The sequence below is a fragment of the Fundulus heteroclitus genome, chromosome 2 (genome assembly GCF_011125445.2).
Source record: "Fundulus heteroclitus isolate FHET01 chromosome 2, MU-UCD_Fhet_4.1, whole genome shotgun sequence".
Classification (NCBI taxonomy): Eukaryota; Metazoa; Chordata; class Actinopteri; order Cyprinodontiformes; family Fundulidae; genus Fundulus; species Fundulus heteroclitus.
In genome coordinates, this window is record NC_046362.1 from 20,719,607 (window position 1) to 20,742,827 (window position 23,221).

Sequence of the window (23,221 nt, forward strand, 5' to 3'; positions counted from 1 at the left end):
GTTTTGCATCACATCAGCCTTGTAAGACAAACTCTTGTAGGAGACATGCCAGACTGAGAGATCAGTGTAGGAAGAACAACATGGTTACTCATACTGAAGCTTGTGGGTGTTCATATACTAGGTCATAATGCCTCATTCAAAACTCCTCAAAGTAAAAACTATGTACTTTTATTCTGGTTTCTTTCAAAAATGGTTAAGCCTAATTATTCCTAAAGTAGTAGTTTTACATTCTTTTACAGGAAATCATTTTTTTAAAAACTGGAGAAGGAATTAATTTGGCATTATGATAAAGATCGAGGAAGCTAGATTCTGTTAAAGTGACATGAATTAAAGTAGTTGGTAATCCTATTCAGAAACACTTTTTTATACTGGGTAAAATCGGCCTTCCATCCTGTAAGTAGTTAATACATTATGTATTCAGAAAAAGGAGGTTAAAAAATTGATCTCTGTGGAAGCTGCAGTCCTGTAAAAACTCTGACCAATCACTGCTTCTCGCACCGAAGAGCAGGGATTGGTCAGAGTTTTTGCCCTGCTCTCACACCCTCTGCCCCTCAAGTTCCGGGGGTATCACCTTATCTATTGGTTGTCCCTCATGCCAATCATTCTAATGCGCTCACGTAACGCCAATCTGCGGGCGTGTTCCTTGTTAGTTTCTGCTTGCTGGCTGCACATTTGCATTTGTGTTTATGTATCCGGTTAGCTCAGCGGTTAGTTTCGGTGTTAGATGTTCATTGTAGCTTCTCTGCTCTCACTGTATACTTTGAACCTAGCTGAGAGTCACAAGAAGCAAACCACATTCATGTTTATGAAAAGAAGAGAAAAGCCTCCATAAAAAGAAATAAGACCAGAGTGGGAATTGGAGATTTTTTTTCATGTAGTTCCTCCTGAAGAGTGGAAGAGCACAGTAAGACAGTCTTGCGCATGCGGTTATTCAAAAAGGTATTTGGGGAAACTTTTGGGAAAATTGCTGACCCTAGTTTTAAAGGGTAAACAGAAATTATATGATTTCTGCTTAGGTTAAATATGTACCTGCAGCTGGAAGACTTTTTTTGTTAAACCAAAAATTGCAAAATGTTCTGAGGATCATAGAAAAATCTTGGGCAGTTCATTCCTAAGTGATTTGCAATCGATCATGCACAGATGTTTAAAGAGCATACAAAGGCAAAGCAGGTGACAGTGATTCGTTACACATAGAGTAACCTATTTTAAGCTATTACTGCTTGTTATTTTAATGATTATGGCTCACGCAATCCCAAAAATGTGTCTCTCAGAAAATTTGAATTTTACATAAGATTAGTACAAAAGGATATTTTAAACAGAAATGTGAGACCTGTGTATTTGTCCAGCTTGCTTTGATTGCGGGCTTCAGGTTCTGCACCTGCATTATTTTGTCTGGTGTCTCTCATCTTCATCTTGACAATACAAACATTCTCTACGGAGTTCAGGTCAGGCAAGTTTGTTGGCCAGTCAAGTACAATAACACTATGGTCAGTGAAACAGCTTTTAGTACCTTTTGCACTATGGGCATGTGCCAAGTCCTGCTGGAAAATGAAATCAGCATCTCCATGAGGCTTGTCAACAGATGATGAAGTGCTCTAAAAATGTCCTGACAGATGACTGTGTTCACAAAGTGGACCAAGACATGCAGATGATATAGCACCCCAAATCATTACTGACTGTAGAAACTTAACATGTTCTTAAGTTTAGACCTCTGATAAGTACTTATTTCTATGTACCGGTACTCAATATTTTTTTGAGCCTCCGTTTGCTTCAATTACTGCATCAATATGCCGTGGCATAGAAGCAATCAGCCTGTGGTTCTGCTGAGCTGTAACGGAAGCTTCTTCAGTTTCTTTAATAGCTGCCTTTAGACTATCTGCATTTCTGGGTCTGTTGTGTCTCATCTTTTTCTGGACAAGAACCCATGTATTCTCCATGGGGTTCGTGTCGGTGCACAAACACCAGCAGATAACATGGCACCTCACATCATCATGACTGAGGAAACTTCACGCTGGACTTCAAGCAACGGGGATTATATGCCTCTCCACTGTTTCTCCAGACTCTGGGATCTTGATTTCCAAATAAGCTGCAAACTTTATTTTCATCTGAAAAGAGGACTTTGTAGAAACAGTCTAAGGTCTGGCTCTCCTTAACTCATGTAACACAATTGTGGTCCATGTGCAGCATTCTTTTGTTTTCATGGGCTCTTGATGCACTGTTTACAGCTTCAGCCTGGAAGGTTTTTGCTTCACAATCCTTTCAAGCATGTGGTTATCTGTGTTGATGCTGCACATATTTCTACCACACTTTTTTTCCCACTTAACTATCTATGAATATGCTTGGTTGAAGTCTTTTGTGAACAACCAGCTTTTTAGCAATAACATTTTCTGTCACCCTCTTTGTTGAGGGTCTCAATGACTGTCTGGACATCTGTCATGTCAGCAGTCTTCATGATTGTGTAGCCTACTGACCCGGATTGAGACACCATAACCTTCAGAGGAAACTTTTTCAGGTGTTTTGAGTGGAATTAGCTCAATAGGGTGTGGCATCATGAATTCCCCTCATTTAGTTTTGCTCTATATTCTAAAATATCATACAAATTACTATAATGGTCATCAAATTTCATAATATGCCTAAATAAGCTGTGTTTCACTTTCTGAAATAAGTGACAAAAATGCAGAACCTTTTCACAAAACTCACTTTTTTTCAGATGTACATGTATAAGCTTTTGTTAAAAGAGGCATTGCTTCTTTTAATAAACAAACAAGGCAAGCCTTCTTTGTTTATTAAAAGTGTTTTTGAAATCAAGTATCTACTTTGGAAAACAGTGTAGGCTTATAACATGTTATTGTTTCTTGGTTTCAATATTTATGGTTGTCCTGAGTCCAAAATATGACAAAATTAGCCCTTTAAAAGGTCACAAGGAATGGGTTTCAATGTGACGTTAATGTTTCTGACGTACATTGCACTCGTGGCTTAGTCAGCATCCTTCATTACCAGCATTATTACAATCACGACCACAATGATGCGTTTTTTTTTTTTTTAATGCGTCTACAGCCATCAGAACAAGAAAAAGGAATGTGAAATAAATCACCGTAGGCTTTTCAATAACGCGCAAACGTGACTCCGCGGGAAACAAATCGTCTGTCCCTTTTAATTCTGATTTCCGTGCGTGATATATATTGTGATCACCTGTCAGATGCGGCGTCTGCGCAGTAGAGCGGGAGGCGGAGTGGGGCTCTGTTTGCTCTCAATCCGCTGCTGCCCTGTGCCCTCCATCCCTCTAGCTGAGACGGGCTGGCACGGAGCGGGAGTAATCTGACGAGGTCTGAGGAGGATGGCGAGGCAGATCCGCCGCCGATGAAGGTACGCCTTCGCCGGGCTACGCTCGGAACAGCACTGCGCGTTAGTGTTTGACATTGTGACCGTCGAGGGTGAAGGATGCTTGGCTGCAGGAGGGGAGGGAATGAGCGGGTGATGGTGGATGGGGGAGGAGTGGGGGCTGCGCGGATACTAGATGGTGTGTCGTGAAATTACAACGGTGACAGGGGTTTCGCTTAGTTGTTTTAGACATTATTTAAAATATCCCCTCATATAGGAACATTTTGACTATTTGTCGATTTGAACAGGTGTCTGGTCAAGGACATAAACATCAAGCGCAAACGGTTTCCCCCCTCCACTCTTTTCTTGTACTCGTTATAGGAACACTCTCGTAGAATGATCTTGTGTCATGCCTAATGTGTTTTCCACATAGATCATCGGCTGCTGAACATTAGATCCGCCTACAGATGATAGCATTATGTCTGTGCAGTGCGAAGCAGCCATAATGCCAGGCTAAAAGCAGATACAATCACCCATTTAGACAAATCGTCTCCCCAACACGGACTTGTACTTCTTTTGTGGATCTGCATTTTTAGTGCAGTAGATATTTGTGAATTTGAACGATACGAAAGTCAGCTGCATCGCTTGATGGGCCCCTACCCGGATGTGTCGGCAATTTCACCAGATAGCCTTATATTTCCCCGTGTTTACTTGTCTTGCCGCTGTAAAACATGTCCTGCATGAGATTTCCCTCTCCTACACGATCAGCGACACTGGGGTGACATATTTAAATATATATAATATTTTTTTTTTTACCGTGGCAATGGAAGTAATAGCCCATTCTGGACCTGCTGGCTGCAGCAGCAGAGCCAATGGAAATGGGTTTGTAGGATCTCCTCCGTCGCGGCACGTTGAAGAGCTTTATTACATTGCAGGAAAGAGATCACGCGTGATCATCGGAGCGGCTCAGGCAAAGTCCGTGGTGCTGAAAGCGCCAGTCAATGCAGACAACATCGAGTAACGGGAATTCATCAGGAATGCTTCGTATGTACACGTAGTTTGTCATTGCGAAGGATTATTATAAGAAGGATTATAATCTCATTTTGTTGATTAAATATTATTGTGTTTATATGTAATGTAAAAATGCACTGTTTTAAAACGTCAAGAACACACGATGACTGAAAGGTGACAACACTGATCTCCTCAACGACATCATTTGGAATACAGGCAGCAAGAAAAAAAATAAATGCATAAATAAATAAATAGATAAAGTTAGAACCAGAAAATTGGCCAATGTTAAGGATTTAAGCTGATTTTACATATACCTGCAAAACTTCATCTCTTTTGAGGTTTCCCTGGTCTGCAGGGGTCAGTATCTATCAAATCTATTTGGATATGGTGCTAAATAGCCATAAACCAGTCTGGATAAATATTATGTTATAATGGTCTTGAATGGTGGTCATAATGTTATACCTGACTGGTGTATTAAGTAACACACTATCATCTAAGTTTGATTCATTAGAAAATGAAGTAAATCAGTAATTTGGGTATTGTGTTTCCTTCAAGTCTAGTTTCCCGTTATTCAATTAGAATATTAAGGCTGTTTCTGTTTTGTTGATAGCAGCATATTGGCTCAGAAAGATCTGTGTGTGGTTTAAAAGTTCTTAAGCTATTTGTAAACACCCTTCCACTGCATGTCTTGCTCTTTGTCATTTCACACTTCATTTCTCTTTGTCTGTTGTGCATTTAGGAAGTCTGATGTAGATGCTGAGCCAGAGGAGAGCCCTGGCAGCAGCAGCGGCAGCAGCAGCAGTAGCAGCAGCAACAGCAGAAGGGCTGTAGATGCCCTCTCCTCAGGTGCGGCTCCAGCCCAGGCCTCTGCTGGAGAGCTGGGTCAAAGAGGGGACAGCTCCTGCTCTGACTCTGACAGCTCTATAGACTCCAGTTCCAGTGAGGAGGACAAGGACGAAGGAGAGGAAGCAGACCCAGCCATGTTTTCCTCCAAGTTTCTCAGCGGGGCGAACCCCCTGAATGCTATGTCTTCTGCTGTGAATAAGTTTGGTTTGTTTGGAGATGATGGGGAGGGGGATAAAAAGTCACCTTCACAGCAGGGGAGGAAACCATCAGGAGAACCACAACCTGGACAGGGCCCTGGAAAGGACACTCAACAAGAGCAGGCACCCAAAAAACCCAGCCAAGGTCCCCCTATGCAAAAGTCTCAGCCTTACCCTAAACAGGGAACACCGCAGCAACGTGGCAATGGACAGACTGCTCCCCCACCAAACAAACCTGCAGGACAACAAGCTAAAGGCCCACCACAGCAGGGTTCACCTAAGCCTGGAGTTCAACAGCAGGTTCCGACAAAGAATGGAGCACAACCAGTATCTCCAAAACAGGTTCCACCCAAGATGACAGTGCAACTGGACTCTGCTAAGAGTGGCGTACAAAAGCAAGAACTTGTAAAGACTGGGGTACAGGGGCCCTCAAAGGCTGGTTCAGATTTAGCAAGTCAGCAGCAGTCATCACAAAATACTAAACAGGACTCACCTAAGGTGGGACAACAGCAGCAAGGGGGCAGGAAACAGATCTCTGGTAGACAGCAAGACATTAAGGGTCGAGGCACACCTGAAGTGACACCTGTAGGATCTCCCTTGTTGGGAGCATCCAAAGCTGGACCCCAAGCAAAATCAGTTTCTAAACCTGTTTGCTCAGTGTGTAACACAACAGAACTTAATATCCATACCAAGGAAACACCAAACTATAAAACCTGTACACGGTGCAAAACTGAGGTGTGCTGCTTGTGTGGCTTCAGTCCTCCAGACGCTGATGTAAGTAGTGGTTTTATTTATTTATTTGATATATAAATATCTATCTATCTATCTATCTATCTATCTATCTATCTATCTATCTATCTATCTATCTATCTATCTATCTATCTATCTATCTATCTATCTATCTATCTATCTATCTATATGTATATATGTATATGTGTGTGTGTACACACACGTTTTAAATGTTACACGTTTTAAATGTTATCTTTCCTGACTGCAATTGTAAAATAAAATGTGTAGTTGTACATGGTAGCCAAAGCACAACGTCCACCTTTACCTGTTTTAGGCAGCTACTTTTGTTTGACAAAATTTTAATTAAGGAGTTCTTTGGTGGTTGACTGCAGATAATGTGCAAGTTAAACCCTAATTCAAATATACAAAGCAAAAAAAAAATGTGTTTAATTGACATGTAAATAATAAAGCAGTTTAGATGTTTATTTTGTTTTGTTGTACAATTTGGAAATGTAAGTTCATACAATAACTGATAAAGTATCGTAGCTGTCTTTACTGTTACTGTGCATATTTAGCTGAATCTGAGTCTTTTTTTTTACAGGGACGTGAGTGGCTTTGTCTAACCTGCCAAATACAGAGAGCTCAAGGAACTTCAGAGACACCAGGACCTTCCATCAAAAAGTCCTCACCAAACACAACCCCTGCTCCTCAAAACCGGCGGCCGTCACCTGGTGAACCTATAAAAAAGGACATTTCAGCACCAGGTTCACCGCAGAAAGTGCAGTCTAAACCAATAAAAGTGCCAGTTAAAGATGAACCTCCTAAAGGACTGGAAAATCCAAAGCAAATCAGTATTGACCAAGCTCAGAGAATGACACCAGAAACTCAGCGAGCAGCAGGATCTCCAAAACAGCGTCAAAGTGGTCAGCCTGGCCAGTCGCAAAGCCCTGTCACTCCAGCTCTCCAGCAGGCGTCTGGAGGTTTATTTGGCTTTAGTGGGGGTGCTAAAAGCGAATCTGCAAAACCGGACGAGTCGGTGACTGGGAAGATGTTTGGTTTTGGCTCCTCTCTTTTTAGTTCTGCATCAACTTTAATTGGCTCAGCTGTTCAGGAAGATAACAAAACCACACCACCAGTTTCTCCCAAAATGCAGTCTGCGAAAGACACTAAAGTGGCTCCTAGCCAAAAGTTAGAACTAGAAAAAAAGCAGCAGAAACCTCAGGAGGGAAGGACTCAGTCAGCAGGGCAGAAAGCAGAAAAATCATCTGCAGAGACTCCAAAGGCAGCAACAGCCTCCCTCCATCCTCCCAACAAGGGCCAATCCACTTGTCCGATCTGTAAGATAGTGCTCAATTTTGACTCGAAGGATCCTCCCAACTACAACAGCTGCACAGAATGCAAAAGCACTGTCTGCAATCAATGTGGATTCAATCCCATGCCAAATGTGAAAGAGGTAAGACTGATGATATTCACTGAATAAATCAGGAGAGAAAAAATGTTGATAATTAAACAAATTAGCAACTTTTTACAAATGTTCTTCTAAGACTTTATCTTTAAACAATTTTAGAGTTTTATGGGCAAACATATTGCTTCCAGAGATACAAATAAAAACTGATAGGTTCAAGCAGTTATTGACCAGAAAGTGTCACCTATTTTTATACAGCTTTGCACCTGGTATAAATTATTTTTATATGCACTGTTGCCTATTAGTTTTTTTACAGAAAGATACAAACCAATACATAATTAAATGCAGGATTTAGAGAGCATCCTTACACTGCTTGGATAATGGGTGATTGTCCACAATGTTGATTGCAAACTAATTTACTTCTCCCTGTCAAAGCACACTTACTCTGCACACAAACAAATTAATATTTGGAATACACTGCACTGCATAAACAGAATAGGAAACTTAGGGCCACCTGAAGCACAAAGAACCCGACACTTGACTCCGTAATTCAATGCACAGTAAGTATCTAGCTTACCAAGGACAATCCAAGGCTACATGATCTTATTGTATCTCAAGATAATGGCTCAAGGGGTTTTAGAACAGAACTCAAATAAAAATGACATACAGTTAGCCACAATTATTGCCACCATTGATATAGGTTTGTTAGTGTAAGGTTAGTTAAAAAGGAATTATTAATTTATGTCAGTGGCAAACACATCACAAACATTTGCCAACTCCAACCATTAATTTAAATGCATCTATTTATCCATACATTCCTTAGACCCACCTATCTGTGCAGGGTTGCAGGAGGGCTGGTGCCTATCGCAAGCAGTCATTGGACAAGAGGCAGGGTACACTATGTATAGGTCACCAGTCCATCACAGAGACAAACAAACATGCAGAGGCAAACTCACCAGACTTTCATTTAAAATCCCCTGGTATTACAAAGAGATGCTATGACCCTTAGGAAGAAAAGGATCTACAGCATGACAGATTTTCTACCATGTTCTGCAGACACACACAGTATCTGACAAACACAAGAACACCTTACATTTTTGTAATTATTTTATTTAGTATTTTATCATAACTTTTCATGGGACAATGATCAAGGTATGGCACTTTGAGTCAATGTGAATTACTCATCGAAAGCTTGTAAAACAGCGTAAATCAGAATCAGGAATCAGGAATCAGACATACTTTAATAATCCCAGGGGGAAATTGTTGATTTTTAAAAAAAAAATTCAGGAATCAGACATACTTTAATAATCCCATGGTGAAATTGTTGCTTTTATCTCAAATCTGCCTTTATCTCAAAATAACTCAACACACCTATCAATGTATAAACCGCTGATAACAAAAGTGAATACACCCCTAAGTGAAAACGTGCAACTTGTCACCAAAGTGTGAATATTTTGTGTGGTCACCATTATTTTCCAGCACTGCTGGTAGAGTCGTCGATTTTTCTGGAAATGTAAATAAGAAATATCCAAGTTTTTTAATAAGCGTGCATGCGCAAGACCATCTTACATGGTCTTCAGCTCCTCAGGGGGATCGTGTCAGGGTTTCCCGCAGTGCTGTCTTGGCGAGGCGGCTGCCTAACTCATGGTACTGCCTCGCCAACATTCCAAAATAAAAAAAAAACTAACTCGATATGCTTGCATGTTTATTTGACGTTAACACGTGTATTTTTGTTTTTGCTTTCGCGCGTGCATATAGTGGATGGCAGGGAAAAAAACACATGGATACGCCCCCCCCCCCGGCAAAAGCGAGTCGGTCCGCGCAAAACTTGTCGTCCCCCCCCCCAACTCACCGCCTCGCCTAAGCAAATTCCTGCGGGAAACACTGGATCGCGTGCAAACATTTTCTAAATCCACTCTGGTCTTTTTTCTTTCTTCTGAGGCCTTCCTCGTCTTCTTATAAACTTGTGAAAGAGTTTGCTTCATGTGACTCTCAGCAATGTTCAAAGTATACGGTTAGAGCAGTGGTGATACAATGAATGGCTAACACTGAAGCTAACTGAATACATAAACACTAGAAGTATACATGTGCAGCCAGTATACCGAAACTAGCAAGAAACGCAAATGCACATTGCCGTTACGTGAATGCGTCACAATGATTGGCATGTGGAACAACCAATAGATAGTGACCGTTATAATGTTGGAAAACTGCCCTGCAGCTTGGTTTCCTAATGGAGGGATTATGCTCTACATCAGTAGGTTACAGTACATGTTGGCATTCATGGTTCCCCCAGTGAACGGCAACGGCACCTCCCCATAGCTGGCAGCACTCATGTAGCCCCAAACCATGACGCTACCACCACCATGCTTGACTGTAGGCAAGGCACACTTGTATTTGTTTTCTCCACTCGGTTGCTGCAACACACGCTTAACACCATCTGAACCAAATGAGTTTATCTTGGTCTCATCCGACCACAGGGCATGGTTTCCAGTAACTCGTGTGCCGAGTCTGCTTGTTTTTAGCAAACTGTTTACAGGCTTTCTTGCGCATCATCTTTAGAAGAGACCTTCCTTCTGGGTTGACAGCTATGCAGACCAATTTGCTCCAGTGTGTGGCGTATGGTATCAGCACTGACATGAAGCTGGGGTATGAGGCTGACCTACCACCCCTTCAAGCTCTGCAGCAATGCTGGCATCATTCATATGCATCCTAAAACCTGTCACCACCTCTATTATTGCTCATAGTCTCATCATCTCTCATATTGATTACTGCACCTCTCTCCTTTTTTGTCTTCCTCACAAATCCCTCCCTAAGCATCAGATAGTTCAAAAGTCAGCAGTCCACTAAAACCACTTGTTTCCACTACAACACCCCTGTCATGCAGCAGCTGCACTGGCTTCCGGTTAAATCAAGTATAGAATTCAAAATTCTTCTGAACACATTCAAAGCCATTTATAAGATTTCCCCTTTTGTTTCTGTCAGATCTTCTGCACATTGCCACCTCCCCTCTTTCCCTTTGATGTCTAAATTGTGATCCTGGGGCCATTTGCAGCCTTTGGAATGATTTTTGCAATTTGAATGTTAAGAAACCTGTGGCCCAAAGGTACTATAAACCTGGCAAATGTGGCCCTTATGGCCAAAGGCTTGGACGCCACTGCTGTAGGTCATTCTCCTCTATCCACCTCATCATTGCTTTCAGCCATCTTAGCACCATGGGGAGTAGAGCCTTTTGCTGTTTTGCCCCCCAAATATAGAAGTCCCCCTGCCAGACATTTGCAATAATGGCTCTCTCCCACTGTATAAATTAAGACTCAAAAGTCACTTTTTTAGAGAAACACTCTGTAATTTTATTGCATTTTCACTTTTATTTAATATTTCTTTTTATTGTAAAGTTTTCTTGAGTGCCCCCAAAGGCACCCCTTAACTAGCAACGGGTCATCGGTGACCCATTGGAACATATTTTTGACTTCGAAGCCATGTAGTTCCTACCATAGACTTTTAAAAACTCTTGTTTCAAGATGGTCATCTAGGTCCTCTTCCTTTGATCGACACCTCTTTTGACCAGCAGTGTTGACCCACAGTTTCTCCAGAGCTCATTTCTCAAAACCCTCCCTCCTCCTGTTTTGAAGTACGTTGCTCGGACCAGTCAGTCTAGACACTCGTTGCGACATGTGGAGATTGTAGCCAGTGAAATTACCATCACGTGGAATTATCGCTTGTGGTGCAAGACACTTAAAACTCCATAACAACAGCATGCGTAAATCTCGTCTGGTTGCTGCGCTCTCTGTGCATCCTTGTGTGTAAAAGCCACCTTTTGCTGTTAGACGTACATTTTCACCAGGAAATATGTATAAAGCTTCTGGGAAGACCCAAATAGCAACCGAAGAAGCAGTGAAATTTGTCACAGGAGTGATAATGTTTTTTTTTTTTCCTGATTACTTATCAGAAAGGTTTTGGAGAGCGCCAAGACATACTTACAGAAAAATAGGTCTTTAATAGTAATGTTTATCATATTGCATTCAAACTTGAACCTGTCACACAAAAGACTTGTCTCTTTTGGCTCCCTTTTATTTACAGCTAGAATCTCCTTGCATCAGCCTGCACCTGCTTGTAGAATAATGAAACAAGAAAATAAGAGCAAACAAAAAATTACAATTTGTGTGTTCCAACTTCAATAACTAATAACTGGTTACCAGAACACCATGCTGGACTTCTTAGTTTAAAAACGTTTACAAACACACCAAGCTTTTGCCTCTACTCCAAAGGGTTCAAGAGCAGCATTTAATTTAATTTGGGTATATTTTTAGCTGTTTTTGGAATTTTGGGGGTGCCAGTTAAATTATTATTATTATTATTATTATTATTATTATTATTATTATTATTATTATTATTATTATTATTATTATTATTATCATAGATCTATTTTCAAAGACGTCCCCTGGAAAACAACATCTCTGAACACATGCACTCAACTTCTTTGGTTGACCATGGCAAGGTCTATTCTAAGTGGAACCTGTTAAGGAGCACTGTGGTCTTGGCCACCATGCTGCAACTCAGTTGCGGGGTCCTGGGAAACTTCTAATCTTCTAATCTTCTAAACTTCTAATTCTAATTCATAATCTATGCCATCTTTATGTAGCACGACAAGTCATTTTTTTCAGAGCCTCAGAGAGTTATTTGCCAAGAGGGGCCATGTTTAACTTCCAGTGACCAGTTTTATAAAGCGGGAAAGTGATAACATCAAAGTTAACACACCTACTCTCCATTCACAAGTGATAACTTGTAACACGGAATAGGCAAATGGGAAATGACTAGTTGGGCACAATTGAGACATTTTCACATAAGTGTGAGACATTTTCACATAAGTTTTGTTGCCAGCGGTTCAGACATGTATGACTGTGTGTTCAGTTATGTTAAGGAGAAAGCAAAATTGCACTGTTATCCTAGCAGTACACTTACCATTTTGCATTATATCAAAGTGCTATATCTTTAGTTTTGTCTTGTGAAATTTATGTTTGTGATGGTATGGCAGAAAATGTTTCCTTCTAACATAACTTTTAATTGATTGGTTGGCATGTTGATATCATCTAATGGTTGTTATGGGAACTTGATAATTTCAAGATGACACTCTTTCAAGCTTAAACTTGAAAATATGTTTTAGTTCAATTTATTTTAAAGGGGTTGATGTAGGGGTACTCATATTTCTGTCAGATGTTATGGTATATTAGAACTCAATTAATGGGATCAAATCAGAGGCTGGATTTTCCCAAAACTTCCAGTGAGAAAATATGCAGCTGCTAAAAAAGAAGATGCTTTTATTTTCAATTCAATTCAGTTCAAATTTATTTAAGCGTAGAACCACAGGGACAGTTGTCTGCATTGCCCATGGCTTTGCAGCAATCCTTTATACTGAGCAAGCATTTCAGGCTTCCTACACATCTTTTGAAAGTGTGCTAAAACATGTGGCAATCATTTTATCTAAATGGGGACATCTACCATGTAGTTTTTTTTCTTAATTATCTGAAAAGTATAAGATAGCAATCATAAGCCTAGTTGTATCCTTAAATCAGTGTAATCCTCTTCATTCTATATTATTTAACATTTCTGTGTAGGTGTTATACATCTTTAAATGTAAGATGTCAAACTCATAGCTTAAATTGTCTATTTTTAGTCTGGAACTTATACTAAATGTAGTTTATTCATATCTGACTTGCTTCTTTTGTTGTTGTTTTTTAAGGAAAAGGAATGGCTTTGTCTGAATTGCCAGATGAAACGAGCTGCTGAAGGAATTAAACCACAAAAAGAAGTATCATTGGGTGATTCATTTAAAAAGACTGCCACACAACCTGCACCTCAAAAAACGTCTGCCCCAAGTTCTCCCCAGAAAAAACGATCAACAGCAGAAGTACAACAAGGTAAGATTGAAGGACCACAAAGCCATAAGGAGACTGGCCAAGCTCCTGGACAGAAGACACCTCAGCAGAGCCAGGGAACAGATCCTCAGAAACAAACCAGCCAGACCATTCGGCCTCCACAAAAAACAGGAAATGCCACAACACAAGAGTCTGGTGGCTTTTTTGGTTTTGGTGGTCCTAAAAATCAAAGTGATGCAGCAAAGCCTACGGAATCAGTAACTGGGAAAATGTTTGGTTTTGGCACCTCCATCTTCAGTTCTGCTTCAACTTTAATTACTTCCACTGTCCAAGATGATCCCAAATTTACACCGCCTGTTTCTCCCAAGAAGTCCCCTGCAAAGGATCTCAGATCTCCCACTGTCAAACAACAAGAACAGGATAAGAAACCACAGCAGCTACAACAAGCCACAGGTTCCACACCAATGCAGCCAAAAGTAGATAAACCTATCTCGGAATTGCCAAAGAAAGGATCATCCTCACCAGTTATTTCCAAGACATCCGATTCAAACTGTCCTCTCTGTAAAGTGAAACTGAATCTGGGCTCCAAGGATCCTCCAAATTACAGCACCTGCACAGAGTGCAAAAACATTGTCTGCAACCAATGTGGATTCAATCCCACGCCAAATGTAAAGGAGGTAAGATCAGGAGTTTTATAAACAGCAAGAAAACATCTGCAAAGCATAATTTTAGCATTATGTCACTTTTATTAATCACTTGTTTCAATTATTATTGAACTATAAGGCTTTGCTTTGTACCCTAAACAAACCAAAATGTCTAATTATTGTTTGTTCTATTGCAGATGAAAGAGTGGTTATGTCTCAACTGTCAGGTGCAGAGAGCACTTGGGGCATCTGAGCCACCAGGAACACCTGTGATGAAGCTACGGGCCTCTCCAAACAAAACCAATGCATCTGCTGATTCTCTAAAGAAAGAAACTCCATCACAACAGAAGGAAATTCCAGCAGTAGTTAAATCTAAGGAGACCTCACCATTAGTCCCCGCTCAGCAGAAATCACAAAAACCAGTTGAGCAGTCAGCAAAAGTTGAGAAAATACCTGAATGTCAGAAACATGTCACTCCAGAAGCTGGTCAGAAATCTCTGGAACAAGACCACAAGACAGGTCACAATAAACCATCAGACCAGATGAGTCAAACTGAACATAAAAAGAGTGGTATTTCATCAACCAAAGAGGAAGATGGAAAGTCCTTAAAATCTGGTGGACCCAAGCCTCAGCCTGATGTTACAAAACCTGCTGAATCACTTGGAGGCAAAATGTTTGGCTTTGGTTCCTCCATGCTCAGTTCTGCTTCCAATATAATAACATCCGCAGTCCAAGATGAATCAAAAACAACACCACCAGTTTCTCCCAAAATTCCAGTTGCAAAGGGGACCAAATCAATTCCTCTTCAGAAACATGACCAAGAGAAGAAACTGCAGCAAGATCAGCAGACCAAACACTCTCCATTGTTGCAAGCCAAAGTAGAAAAAGGGCCACCAGGACATGTAAAGGATGCAGTAGCTTCAGATGGTCAGAAGGCTGGCCAGTGTGCCTGTCCCCTCTGTAAGACTGAACTCAACATTGATTCCAAGGATCCTCCCAATTACAACAAATGCACAGAATGCAAGACCACTGTGTGCAACCAATGTGGATTTAGCCCAGTGCTAAATGTGTCAGAGGTAATATATATATTATGGAAATTTATTTGTACTTTGAAAACAAAAAGATTTAAGCCAACATTAAGTCCTTTCAATCTCTGATAAATAAAACCCAGTCTGCTTATTTCCATCTTCATGCCATAAACCACCCTCCTTCAGCCCCCACTCCACTTCTATCCTTTTTCATAGCGTAGTCACATCCTATCTCGAGTACTGTAACGCCTCTGTGGTCTCCCACAAAAATCCCTCCATAAATTTCAAATCGTTCAGAACTCTGCCACCGTAACATCTCCCAAATCCCCTCCTTCCATCATGTCACCCCAATTCTTCAACAGCTTCTTTGGCTCCCCATGAAAACCAGAATCCAAATTAAACTACTCCTTAAAACCTTCAAGGCCATCCACAATCTTGCCCCACCATACCTGTTCCAGCTCCTGTTTGTTTATACTCGCTCCTTAGGTCTTCCTCCTCTATACACTTCTTTGTCCCCTCTTTCTGCCTCAGCTCCATAGAGGGCAAAGCCTTCTCTTACTCTGCTCCTTAGCTCTGGAATCAGTTGCCACCCAACATTTGCAATGTTATCTCCCTGCAACAGTTTAAGATTCTCCTTAAAGCTCACCTTTTTAAATCTGCATATTATCTGTAATGTTTTTCATTTACATTAAGTTGCTAGTATTGTTGGTTTATTTGCTTGTGGATTTAAGTTTTCTTGTACAATGTCCTTAAGTGCTATCAAAGGCGTTTTAAAATAAAACGCATTATTATTATTGTTATTATTATTATTATTAACATCTTGTGTGAAAAAAAAATCACTCTAATTCCTATTGATTTATGTTTTTTCTGCAGGTCAAAGAATGGTTATGTCTGAATTGTCAGATGCAAAGAGCTCTTAGTGCCGCTGAAGTCACCGGACCTTCCGTTAAACCAGAGATTGAAACACGCAAAAGTTCACCTTTTACTGCAAGTCAGAAAATCCAACATCCTAAACAAGAAGAAAGTCTAAATAAGGAATTACCCGACAAAACGGTAGAACCCCTAATGTCGTCTCAAAAGAAGGGAAGCAGCACACCTGGTTCTCCTCAGAGGACACAGCGTGCAGCTTTACCACCATGTGCAAAAGGACAAGAAGCTAAAACACAGCCTAGCCCAAGCACTGGCCAAACTCCTCCAAACGCTCAAATGGTAACAAGTACCCAGAAACAGACTGACCAGGCAAGCAAGCTTGACCCAAAACACAGTAAGGTGAAACCAGAAATTCAGCAGGAATCAGAAAAAACAACTGGCTCAATAGATCTGAAAAAAGTGTCTGGAGCTTCAAAAACAACTGATACCTTGGGTGGAAAGATGTTTGGATTTGGTTCATCTATTTTCAGCTCAGCATCAAATTTGATATCAGCTGCTGTTCAGGAAGAATCCCGGACTATGCCGGGTGGCTCTCGTAAGATGTCTGCACCGCCTCAAATGTCTGGGAAGATGTCTGTTTCACCCAGTATTTCACCAAAAAATACACCTTCAGTTTCTCCCAAAATGTCACCAGCAAGAGAGCCAAAGCTTCTTCCTCAAAAATCAGACCAAGTAAAGAAACCAGCGGAATCGTATGTGAGGAAAGAAGACAAAGCTTCAACACAGCCACATATAGGAACAGTCTCTCAAGGATATTCAGCTGGAGGTCAAAATATCTGTCCACTTTGTAAGGGTGAGATGAACATTGACTCTAAACAGCCACCAAATTACAACACCTGCACTGAATGCAAAACCACAGTTTGTAATCAATGTGGATTTAACCCCATGCCAATGGGTGAGGTAAGTACATAAAATACTCTCTATTAGAAAAAAGGAAATCATCTCTCACGTGTACTCTAAATTTTCTTCATTATGTAGACAAACTGGTTTCTGTGAGAATTTTTTTATGTTTTTTTTTTTTCAGATTAACAAGTTATTTTTTGTTTATTGTATTTCAGGAAAAAGACTGGCTGTGTCTTACCTGTCAGGTGAAAAGAGCCGTCAAACCCACTGAATCGTCAGGGACTCCTGCTTTAAAATCCCAAAGCTCACCCAGTACATTTCCTTCACCCACTTCTCATCTGAAAGATCCCTCCAAACTCACTGCTACTCAAAAGAAGGATGGTCTCTTTGCTGTGGAACAATCCACAAAGCCCTCAGATAATGCCCTACCACAGAGAAAACAGTCAATGCCGTTAAGCAAACCTCCATCTGCTGATACTCCTCTAAAACAAGTCAGTCCAGCACCTGATCAGAAAACACCTCAAGAAAAACTAAAAGCAGATGAAAAGAAACAATCAGATCTGATAAACCAAAGTGAACGCAGACAGAGTAGCTCTATGCCAGCAAAACAGCAAGAGTCAGGAGGCATCTTTGGCTTTGTTGAATCTAAATCTCAACCTGAAGGTGCAAAGGCTACAGAGTCACGGAGTGCGAAGATGTTAGGTTTTAGTTCTTCCATCTTTAGTTCTGCTTCTACCTTAATAACCTCAGCGGTGAAGGACCAGCTCAACACGACACCGCCAGTTTCGCCCAAGATGTCTCCTTCAAGAGAGGCAAAATCTCCTACTGGTCCAAAGGTAGAACAGGAGAGGAAGTCACAACAGCAGCAGCAGTCTGACGGTCAACCAATTGTAGAACCAAAAGCAAATGACATCAAGCCTTCTGCCTCCCAAAAGCTTGAGCAGCAGAGCAAAGCAGAGTCATCCTTGCAGATGAAGACCCTTCTACCAGTAAAAGCCAAAATTGATGAAACCCCATCAGAGCTTTCGAAGCCTAAAGCAGGTGTCCAAATAAGTGTCAAACCAGAACAATCCACCTGTCCTCTGTGTAAGATCAAACTCAACGTAGACTCCAAGGAGCCACCCAATTACAATAACTGCACTCAGTGCAAGAACACAGTGTGTAACCAGTGTGGATTTAACCCGATGCCAAACAAAACTGTGGTAAGAGAATGGGGAACAAGCATTGCACTTTCAAAGACCACCTTATTTTAAAAGTGCAATTTCCTTGATTTGATATAGCACAACATGACAAATTACACAACTCATTACCAACTTAAGAGTTATTTTAATTAAGCTGTTTTCTATCTGCTTTCAGGTTAAAGAGTGGTTGTGTCTCACATGTCAGATGCAGCGAGCGCTTGAAGAGACAGAGCCTCCGGGAGTTGCTTCTCTCAAACCTCAAACACCTGCTAAACCCAAAACCGGCATAACTAGCCCAGCTGAGCCTGAAAAGAATGTCTCATCTGCACCACAGTCACCTCAGAGGAAATTGTCTCCTAACGCACAGGGAAATATATCCGAGACAGTGGCCAAGCAAGTGCTTAATAAACAGGCCAGCCCTGTCTTTTCAAAGAAAGCCCCACCAGAGCAACAGAAAGTGTCAAGTCCCATCAAATCACCAGGCCAGATTAAGCAAGCCGAGCATAAGCAGAGCAATGCAACTGTGACACCACAGAAAGATTTGGGAGGCTTCTTTGGATTAGGTGGGGGTAAAATTCATCCTGATGTGGACAAACCAGTGGACTCTGTCTCTGGAAAGATGCTTGGCTTTGGTTCATCCATTTTCAGCTCTGCCTCTACCTTGATAACATCAGCTGTTCAAGATCAACCCAAGACCACTCCTCCAGTATCTCCCAAGTTACCCCTTGCAAAAGAGGTCAAATCCCTTGCTCCCAAGGAGCAAAAGCAACCAGAACCTCAGCAGTCCAAGTCACCTGCTGTGGTCCAGGATAAAGCTGAGAAGGCTCAGCTAGATGTTTCAAAGGCTATAGAAGCCTCCCAAGGTGCTGTCAAACTGGGTGCCAGCTGTCTGCTCTGTAAGGCTGAATTGAACATGGGGTCTAAGGATCCTCCTAACTACAATACCTGCACTGAATGCAAGAACACAGTCTGTAACCAGTGTGGATTTGACCCCATGCCAAATCAGTTAGAGGTAAGACATCTTTCTTTCCCTCAGCTATTACCATATATACTGATGTTTAAACAACATCTTATTTTGCAGGAGGACTTATAAATCATTATTTAATTGGATTTAATTGAATGAAATTTAATTGAATTTGAATGTCTGTTGAGGATATTTTTGTATTTTATGACATTGTATAATAATGGTGTGTATAAATTGAATTATAGATTTTTATTTTAGATAATAGATACAAGTATATTTTTTTAAACACAACATAACATAATCAAATCAAATACTATTTGTTTTCATGACAGATGAAGGAATGGTTGTGTCTAACTTGCCAGATGCAAAGAGCTCTGGCTGCAGCTGACTCAATACAGCCTCCTCTGACGAAAGCTCAGGTACCACCCAACAAAATTTATTCACCTGGTACTTCCAAAAAAGATGTGACCATTCAGAAGAAACATAGTATTCCTAAAGAAGATGCTGGAGTTATTGACGGAACACAAGGTGCACCACAAAAGCAAATAGACAATTTGAAAACCTCTGACTCGCCAGCTTCAAAAGATGAAATGGCTACAAACAAAAGAGGAGAAACCCAGCAAACAAAAGAGGAGAAACCCAGTTTACTTCATGCTGAAGGTGTTCTAAAGACTTCAATATCTCAAAGTGAAGAGGCAGGGCCTGTTGTTTCTGATGGCAAACAACCAATGCCTACTCAAGATCCTCCTATTACCACAGACAAGACAACTGCCCTATCCAAAGTCACAATAGAGAAGAAAGAGGAAAAACCTAAAACAATAAAGAAATCAGCTGACCAACTTCAGAGTTCATTAGTAGAGGTCAAACAAGATGACAAGCAGAAAACGCACGTGGAAACTATTTCTGACCAGCCTCAGAAGCCTAAAGCTGCTCCAACAGGACAGAGTGAAGATGGTAAAGGTCAGATAGAGCTGGTGAATCCAGAAGCTTCCCAAGATGCACTCAAAAGGACTCAAGCTGCTTGTCCACTCTGCAAAGTGGAGTTTAACATGGACCCAAAGAACCCTCCTAACTTCAACACCTGCACTGACTGCAATACCACTGTCTGCAACAAATGTGGATTTAGTCCAATGGCTAATATCTCTAAGGTAAATAAAGTTATATATGCAACTTTTTTCTGTTATACCATATCAAATATACCATATTCCTACTATTCCTGGGACCAGTTATGTGTTCAAAGCAAAATAACACAAATTATGATCTCACAAATAACGATTATTACTATGTATTTGTGTTTGCAGGTGAAGGAATGGTTGTGTCTCAACTGTCAAATGCAGAGAGCTCTTGGAGCTTCTGAACCTCCAGGCCTCCCAATGATGAAACCACAACCTTCACTAAGCAAAGATATCCCTGCCAATACACAGAAAAAAGAAACCCCAACTGCAGGTGCTAGCAAGCAACAGATTTCTAAGCCAATCACTGTCAGTAATGACCTTGCTAACACTATCATAGAAGGAGAAAAAGAACCCTATCCTGTTAGTGAACCAACAAAGGAGGTCCCTAATGTATCTGCTACAGTTCCTGACACAAAAGCAGATGTTTTACCAACTTCACAAAAGGCATGTTCAGAACTGCCGAAAGTACTGCCTGGTGCACCACAACAACAAACTCAGAAAGGTCCTAATGTTCCTAAGCCTGCTGTCCAAACAGATCGGGCAGAAGGAGAATCATTAATCCAACAGCCTCCAAAAGCTGCTCCACATTCAGACAAGCCTACTTCTTCACTGGAGCAAAAAGAAGCTAAGCAACCTCGAACGCATCCTCCAAAACCTGCAAGCTCTCCTATTAAATCTGCACCACCACCAGTCCAGGCTTCAAAACCAGAGCCAGGTAGCTTGTTTGGTTTTGGGGGCCCCAAAAAAGCAGCAAAACCTGCAGAGTCTGTAACAGGAAAGATGTTTGGCTTTGGGTCATCTTTCTTAAGTTCTGCATCAAATCTGATAACCTCAGCTGTTCAAGAGGAACCTAAAACTACGCCACCTACTCCTCGTAAGATGTCCACCACAGACAGAGTCTCTCCAAAGCCGACGCCACCAGCCTCTCCTAAAGCCTTACCTTCTATGCAGAAGACTGAGGACAAGAAATCAGAGAAACCAGAGCAGACTAAAATTATTCCAGAAGAACAAGTCAAAGTGACCAAATCCCCATCAGAAGTATCTAAAGTCCCAGCAAATAGGCAAGATGCTTCAAAAACAAATCTATCAGTTTGCCCACTTTGTAAGATCAAGCTCAATTTTGACTCCAAAGATCCTACAAACTACAATACTTGCACAGAATGCAAGACTACAGTGTGCAACCAGTGTGGATTTGATGCCATTTCAGTTATATCGGAGGTAAGCATCAAGGCCCAAAAAATATCATTATTTGCTTTAATATCACACATGTATATCTGCAGTGGAAACTAAGAACTTAATCAGGCTTTTGATATTATTTTATGATCATCATGTTCATACATTTTTCATAGTTTTGATGCAAAAATGTGATTATCAGGTGAACATGAATGCTTATATTTTATTCTCTGAATTGATTGCAGAAAAATACTTTCTCTTGTTAAATAATGGTTGGGCTGTGTTGTATGTTGTTTTCCCCATCAATTGTTTATTTGATTTTACTTGTTTCAGAAAAAGGAGTGGCTCTGTCTAAACTGCCAGATGCAGAGGGCCTTGAAAGAATCAGAGTCAGCTGTATCTCCTGTCGTAAAACAACCACCAAGCAAGATCTCACAATCTCCTGTTGTACAGAAGGAAAAGCCTACACCGACTAACATCCAGAAAGATGCCACAGAAGCTACAATCCCATTGCCAACTGTTGCTCCACCTGAGCAAGCTTCTGTGCAAAATGCACCACTGGTTACAGGTTCCAACCAGCCGCAACCAAGTCACAAACAACAACAAATGGAGATTACTCAAAGTACAAAACCAGAAGTAAAGCCAGTTAGTGCAAAGCAAGAAGGTGGAAAATTACAGCAACAGCCTGCAAAGTTGACCACACAGTTAGCCAAAACGGCTGTACCAGTTCAGCCTACTAAACAAGAATCTGGTGGCTTCTTTGGCTTTGGTGCACCTAAAACGCCAGCTGCAGCAGCAAAATCTACCGAATCTGTGACTGGGAAGATGTTTGGTTTTGGCTCATCTTTCCTTAGTTCTGCATCCACACTGATAAACTCAGCTGTTCAGGATGAACCCAAAACTACACCACCTACTCCAAGGAAGTTGTCCACTACAGCTCCTACCTCTCCTAAAGCCACACCTCCAGTTTCTCCGAAGATAACCCCTGCCAAGGATACAAAAACACCCACTACACAGAAATCAGAACCACCCCAGCAGGACAAGCCTACTCCACCACTTTTTCAGGCCAAGCCTACTATACCCCTTCAACAGGCCATGCCTTCATCACCCCCTCAAAAAGACCACCCTACTCCACCTATTCAACAACACATGTCCTCTCCACCACCTCTGCAAACCAAACCAACACAATTATCTCACGAAGTAAAGCCTACTCCACCATCTACACAGGTCAAGCATACTATACCACCTCAACAGGAAAAACCTACTCCTACAACTTCTCAAGACAAACCTACACCAACACCTCCCCAGGCCAAGACTACTCCACCACCTCAACAAGACACACCTACTCCGCCGCCAACTCAGGACAAGCCTATCCCACCACCTCCCCAGGCCAAGCCTACTCCACCACCTTACCAAGGCAGGTCTACTCCACCACCCTCTCAAGAAAAACCTACTCCAGCACCTCCCCAGGCAAAGTCTACTCCACCACCACAACAGGACCGACCTACTCCTCCACCTTCTCAAGATAAGCCTACTCCACCACTTCCACAGGCAAAGCCTATTCCCCCACCTCAACAGGACAGATCTACTCCAACACCTCAAGATAAGCCTACCCCACCTCCTCCCAAGCCAAAGTCTACTGCACCACTACAACAGGACCAACCTACTCCTCCACCTTCACAAGATAAGCCTACCCCACCACCTCCCCAGGCAAAGTATACTCCACCACCACAACAGGACAGACCTACTCCACCACATTTTCAAGATAAGCCTACTACACCTCCTCCACAGGCAAAATCTACTCCATCATCACAACAGGACCGACCTACTCCACCACCTTCTCAAGATAAGTCTACTCCACAACTTCCACTGGCAAAGCCTATTCCACCACCTCAACAGGA

General features: G+C 41.5%; 1 protein-coding gene across 1 annotated transcript; it reads left to right on the forward strand.

The window, feature by feature from the left end:
* The first annotated feature begins 3,202 nt into the window (after positions 1-3,202).
* Positions 3,203-22,849, forward strand: LOC118556510 (protein piccolo-like). The gene is made up of 9 exons (XM_036145042.1): positions 3,203-3,366; positions 5,072-6,149; positions 6,706-7,557; positions 13,247-14,059; positions 14,224-15,102; positions 15,928-16,888; positions 17,578-18,029; positions 18,184-19,013; positions 22,276-22,849. Exons 2-9 carry the CDS (start codon positions 5,313-5,315, stop codon positions 22,847-22,849), a joined length of 6,198 nt encoding a protein of 2,065 aa, XP_036000935.1. The 5' UTR covers positions 3,203-3,366; positions 5,072-5,312.
* The last annotated feature ends 372 nt before the right edge of the window (positions 22,850-23,221 follow it).